This window comes from Rutilus rutilus (assembly GCF_951802725.1).
Source record: "Rutilus rutilus genome assembly, chromosome: 22".
Lineage (NCBI taxonomy): Eukaryota > Metazoa > Chordata > Actinopteri > Cypriniformes > Leuciscidae > Rutilus > Rutilus rutilus.
Window position 1 is genome coordinate 15,579,289 of NC_140227.1, and position 6,000 is coordinate 15,585,288.

The 6,000-nt window shown below is 37.6% G+C and overlaps 1 protein-coding gene across 9 annotated transcripts in view; it reads left to right on the forward strand.

Annotated features, from left to right (window-relative positions):
- Nucleotides 1-3,226, forward strand: part of s100p (S100 calcium binding protein P) — a gene marked incomplete at its 3' end in the record, with an annotated part of 29,022 nt that extends 25,796 nt beyond the window's left edge. For 7 of the 9 annotated variants that reach the window (XM_084394592.1, XM_084394596.1, XM_084394595.1 and 4 more), the window contains exons 4-6: nucleotides 758-953; nucleotides 1,344-1,624; nucleotides 1,710-3,226. In XM_084394592.1, coding sequence (XP_084250718.1) covers nucleotides 758-953; nucleotides 1,344-1,624; nucleotides 1,710-1,794 — 562 coding nt within the window. Of the gene's footprint in view, nucleotides 1-757; nucleotides 954-1,343; nucleotides 1,629-1,709 lie in introns of those variants that run through there. The other 2 variants (XM_084394593.1, XM_084394594.1) reach the window with 1 other exon arrangement.
- Nucleotides 3,227-6,000: the final 2,774 nt, after the last annotated feature.

Genomic DNA, 6,000 nt, shown 5'->3' on the forward strand with positions numbered 1-6,000 from the left:
TTGTTTTGCTCTGCTCTCTGGCTGCGCTGTCACGTTCGTTCTACGTCACGACGCTCTCCATCCATCCATCTCCGTGAATTCCGCAAGCGGAAGCCAGTTATTTTCGTTTATAAAGTTTTAAATATGTATATTTTTACGACAAAACCGCATGGATTACCCTCAGAAGGCCTTCGTTTATCCCCCTGGAGCCGGATGGATTACTTTTGTGAAGGATGCATGCACATTTTGGGACTTGAACGAGGTGGACCCCATAGCTTCACATTATAACCACTGAAAGATCTAAGACATTTTCTAAAATAACTGAAAATGTGTTCGTCTGAAAAAAGATTGACATATGCATCTCGAACGGCTTGAGGGTGAGTAAATCATGGGTTAAATATAATTTTTGGATGAACTATCCCTTTAAGAGTATATTAGCAAAATCGTAAAAACTTTTGACAGCTGTGTCCATTTTAGTAGCATTTCTGTCTGGAAATATTGCCTGCTTTGATTTCATGGTGACTTTAAGATATGCCCTTCAACAACTCACTTTTCACCGGACACAACTCCCCACGGGTTAAGGTTCACATTAAGTCAAGTGTTCTCCATCCTTCTCCTGGAGATCTACCTCCCTTTCCATTTCATTTCAACTGTAATCAAACACACCTGAACTAGCTTATTAAGGTCTTCGAACATCCTGTGTGATAAATGCATTTTATGCAATTGCAAATGATTTCTTAACTTTTTTCCACTTCTGTCCCTATTTTTTCTCTCTCAGCGTTTGGACAGAGGAGTCAAACTGCACAGTACTGAACTCCGGTATAGTTGCTGAGATTAACTGCAGCTACAGTTGCGGCTCAGAGTGCCGGAAGAGCTCCAGGTATCCCTGTCTTCAGGTATACGTCAGTCTGAACTCCACCGGGAAAGTTCTGCGACTGTCATACAACGAGGAGGCCTATGAGGCCAACCCTGAGGTACAGCACCTCTAGTCATATGCATTAACTATAGGGATATATCACATTAACCTGCATGGGCAGTTCTTCTGTGACACTATGATGTAAAAGCACACATTTGTCTTAAGTATCTATTTACCTAATTTGAATTAAATTATTTTTGTTGGCGTAACTGAATGTGGTCAGGCTGATTGTCCTTGAATAAAAAGTTACCACATAAATATACTGTTTAGGTTACTCGAACAAAACATTGTGCACAGGGTAAAATGATCAAATCACAATTTGTCCCCAAGAAGATATGACAGTGTACTTTCTGAGCATGATAAATGACCACTATACAGTGTAGTACACAAATTGAACTGGGCTGAACTGAATTCTTTCAAGTAAATGCATTTCCTTCTTTCCCATCAGTGTTTTTACATCCCAAAGTGTCGCAAGGATCACCAGCTGATGCACACTATTGTGATGAACATCTCCGAGCGACTGAAGACACACACACAGGTTTTGTGTTACTACGACCCCTCAGAGCAGCAGGACAGCGTCCTCCTGACACGTCTCTATGGCCGCGGGGCCATCATTAGCTCCCTCCTCTGGCCCACGTGCACGCTGGTGGGGGGCACGCTCATCATCGGAATGGTCAAGCTCACTCAGTACCTGTCCTTCTTGTGCGAGCAGATCGGCCGCATTAAAAGGTGAGACTGACGGTGTGCAGACGGATACCTCAGACCAGTGAGGCCGGTGCTTTTGAGAGAGATCTAATCGCTGTGTTCCTTGCAGGATAGGGCTCTACCCCCTAACGAGAGCTTCTCACATCAAGGTCTGCACTGGGAAGTTTAATGGCGGCATCCAGGATGGGGTTTGAATGTGAATGGAGAAGGCAATGTGCGAATTCATCAATGGACCTGTTTTCTACCATTCTGTATACAGCAACAAAGTGTTTTCGCTTTCATGTGCTCTTCCTCTGATGCTCCATCCGCCTTGTTAACCTTTCCTGGTTGTGTTGACAAGGCTGAAGTAATGTTGTGAATGAGAACTTCCTGTAACATTGAGAGATCAATAGAGCCCCTAGTGGTCGTAGTTGGAGCTTCCTACAATCAGACTGGGTGAAGTCCAATCCTGATGCTCAAGGGTCAAAATACACAGTCATGTTGTGGGGTCTCGATTACACTTTCTGACCACCGGATCGCAGAGACTCCATTCCAAGATATGTCTCAACCATCTGACACTTATGTAATTTCAGAAATTAAAAGTAGTATACACTACTTCCTTTAGCGGAGACTGCTGTCATTTATGGCTCTTTGACAGACACCTGTGGAGCAACTCAAAACCAAAGCTCATTTGTTGATTGTTACTATACTGTATCTCTTAAAGGGATAGATCACCCAAAAATGAAAATACTGTCATCATTTACTCACCCTCATGTTAAACCTGTATGAATTTCTTTCTTCCGTGGAACACAAAAGATATTTTGAAGAACGTGAGCAAATGAGGACAAAACTTTTTTGGGGGTAAACCGTCCCTTTAACTGTTGAATTTTTTTTTTTTTTTTTTTTTTAGATGAAATTCAGTTGTTCTCTCTAGCTAGTCAGCATTAAGGCTGTTCTAAAAGGTAGTTGTTGTAGTAATCCCAAATTGTAACGGGTTGTACAGCCAGGAAGTGTTCTAAACCAGCTAGACACAAGACCGTGTTATTGAACAGAATGCAAAATGATTTTAAAACTTGAACTTCTTAAAGCCTCTTTGAAAAAACATGACACAAATATTCAAGTCATCCATCTCTTACATTCATATAGACAAGTAAAACAAATGGTGCAAAGGGGAAACAAACACTGTATGTGAATGGCACCCAAGGTAGCATTTCAGGAACATTGCTACAGCGTTTCTATTTAATAATTGATACTGTAACTTCAGTTAAGCACTGCATTCTGTATTTGTGTACATCGTTGTTTTCCCCAGAGAAAAATCATTTTTGTTGACCATTAACCGGGAAATCATGAATTGTCAGTTGTAGATGTATGGATGTAATTCCCCACTTGCACTGAAAGATGGTGGACTGAATGATTTGTAGGGTTTTGCACAGAGAGAAACAACAGTGCCTCATTTTTTAGATGCGATCTACGGTGAATTAATAAATTCAGTAGCAGTCCTCCAACATATGCATCATCTGATATTATTCTTTGAAAAGGGGAAACTGGGGCTAGTTGTCCTGCGGGTTATTCATTTACACAGATGCTTGTATTCTGTAGCAGTGGTTGGATTCAAACATCTTGTTTAAAACCCTCCAAAGCTAGATTAAAAGAAAAAAAAAATTGTAATGTTTGTAGAACAAAATGTTATATTTCTTATAATTACTGGGTAAACAACTAAACAATAAAAACACAATATTTTAAGGCAAAATATAACAGATTTTAACAAAAAGACATATTGCCCCAATCAGACATCATTGGTTAATCTTTTTGTTAAAATCTATTATATCTTGCCTTAAAATATTGTGTTTTTATTGTTTAGTTGTTGTTATATATATTATTATTTCTTTTTTGTAGCAAAAGCAGCAGTTTGATATTTTATAATTGTCATATTATTATTATTATTTTAAAGCTTACAAGTTGTGGCAGGTTCCAGTGTGACAACATGCCCCATAGAATGAAGAAAAAAGAAACGTTCCCTAAGAAAACAAGACATTTCTTTTAGCATGCATTGTGTGACAACTTGCCCCAATAGGAGAGCATGAACCTGCTATTTTACTGGCCATCAACAATGAATAACTTTTCTGTAGACAATATTTTAAGTGTTCAGGTAAATATTTACTGGAGTAAATAGTGTGAAAACTAGCCTCGGTCTCCTATATAAAACATACCAACCATCCACAGTGCCAATCATAAACATCAATGTTGTTTTTAGAAGCGATGAATATGTCGAAAAGATGTCAACATAACACACGGATACTGATCGATATAGGCTGTTTTTATTACACCTTCAGCCACAAATGAGTTGTGTTTCATGCTCACTGTTGTCTTAATTCATGCCTTTTTCTCAAGACAATCTCAGTTGGTGAAATGTGTTTCAGTGTCAATATGTTTCAACGAATATTAAGATTAACAAGGAAAGCAGCAGAAACTTTCATTACCCTTGGACTTGGCTGGATTATTAGCATACAGTCTCCAGGTCATCTTGTGTGAGTTTGTAACCAGCAGGACGTGGAACAGCGGAGGAACTGATTTGACTGTCCTTGGGAGAAGGATTTGGCTTGAATAGCTTCTTGAGAGGAGCACCTTTTTAAAGTGCAATCAGGTGACTGGCTGTGATGAATCAGACTGTCTGAAATTAATCAGTCCACAGCCCTCCTCAACCCCCTACCCGCACACACTTACCAACCCTCGCTGACGACATCCTCATAAATAGACCCTTCTAATGTCATTTACCCACCAAAGGAGGGGTTTTTCTTTTTAAATAGATTGAACTGTTAGGAAGAGATCAAAGGTTTTTGTGTCCTATATGCTGTTTTCTAAGAGAATGAATGATCCATTAGGGACAAATAAGACAGTGTGGTAAAACCCAAATTATGGCTGTGTGTTTTTTTTTTCCTTTGTCTGATTTGGTTTGCAGTGACACACTATTGTTCCTCCTCGGCCCAGGCTGATGGGATGTGTCTGGTGGAGAGTTTTATTGGTAATGTGAAATGAGATATCGCTCATAACTCCAGTCCAGAGTAACTGCCAGTCAAAATGATGGGATATGGAGATGAAATTCACTAGGTCATTAGCTGCTTTGAAGATGACACATTGTTTTAAAGCCTCCTGTCAAACATTTCCACATTATACATCAATTGAAAATGTATCATTTTAAAGTCAGCATGAAACAAGTTGTTATAGTCTTTTCTTCCCTATTTTGACGTATATTCGAGTGTAACGGCTCCTCGAACAAGAAAAAATGTAGGTTGGGAACTGATTGGATCGTAGGAAGTTGGGCGTTACTAACTAAATGGAGGCAGATCTGAATGTCAGTTTGCAGTCAGTTGTGGAGGATATTTAGTCCCACCCTCCGTCGAGACAGATGTAAAGAAGATAACAGATGACGTTTTAAGGGGAGGTGGACGTTTTTTTAAATTAAAGAATACGAGTGCACGTGGATTTAAAAAATAAAATAAAAACGTGCACAGATAAATCGTTTCTGAAATGTTTACATTCTGTAAAAATAATACGAATTGTCAGTTTTAATTTCACCGTGACTTTAAAGGGCCTTAATAAAATGATCAATTATATAATTTTACCTTTTTAAATACAACTTATTCGCGCAGTATGCAGCCATTTGCAATGGTCTATTTTTGGTAGCACATTATTGTTTGTAGATTGTATTTAGACAAAATCTTAATTATTTACGGATTTATCATAATTATAATTAGGAATGCACCAATATTATTCTGGCTGACATGGATAAGCAAATAAATGTCCAATATTAAAAACTACATAATATTTTTTCTTCATAAATTAAATATCAAATCAAACACTAAAGATTAAAAAAAAATGTTTTAAATAAGTGCTACAAGTGAATTTAAGCATCATGACATTATAATATACAGTATGAAAACATTTGTCAAAAATATAATAAAAGATGTATTTCAATATAAGCTAAATGTTACATTTAACATTGCTAAATTGTTTTTATTTTTATTATATTTATCTTTGAGTATTAGATGATGGTAAAAAAAATGTATGTGAAAATAGTGGAAATGAGCATATAAAATTAAATTGCAAGATATTGATAAATGAAAGACGAATCTCCAATATCGATAATATGCAGTATATCATGCACCCCTAGTCATAATTACGGCCATTTCTGTTCCAGCAATAAACTTAGGGTTAGTGGCTGAACGAGGCTCACACCTGTGCTATACAGACATGAATGATACCTCAAATCATGTGGCATGTGGAAGATTGTGGTTGGAAGATGTTATTATTATTATTACTACTATTATTATTATTATATGTTATTACTATTGCTTTTCAAAGTGATCAGACTTATCATTTGTGCTTGGTTGAGCATAAAACAGGCAGGGGAAAAAATCCCT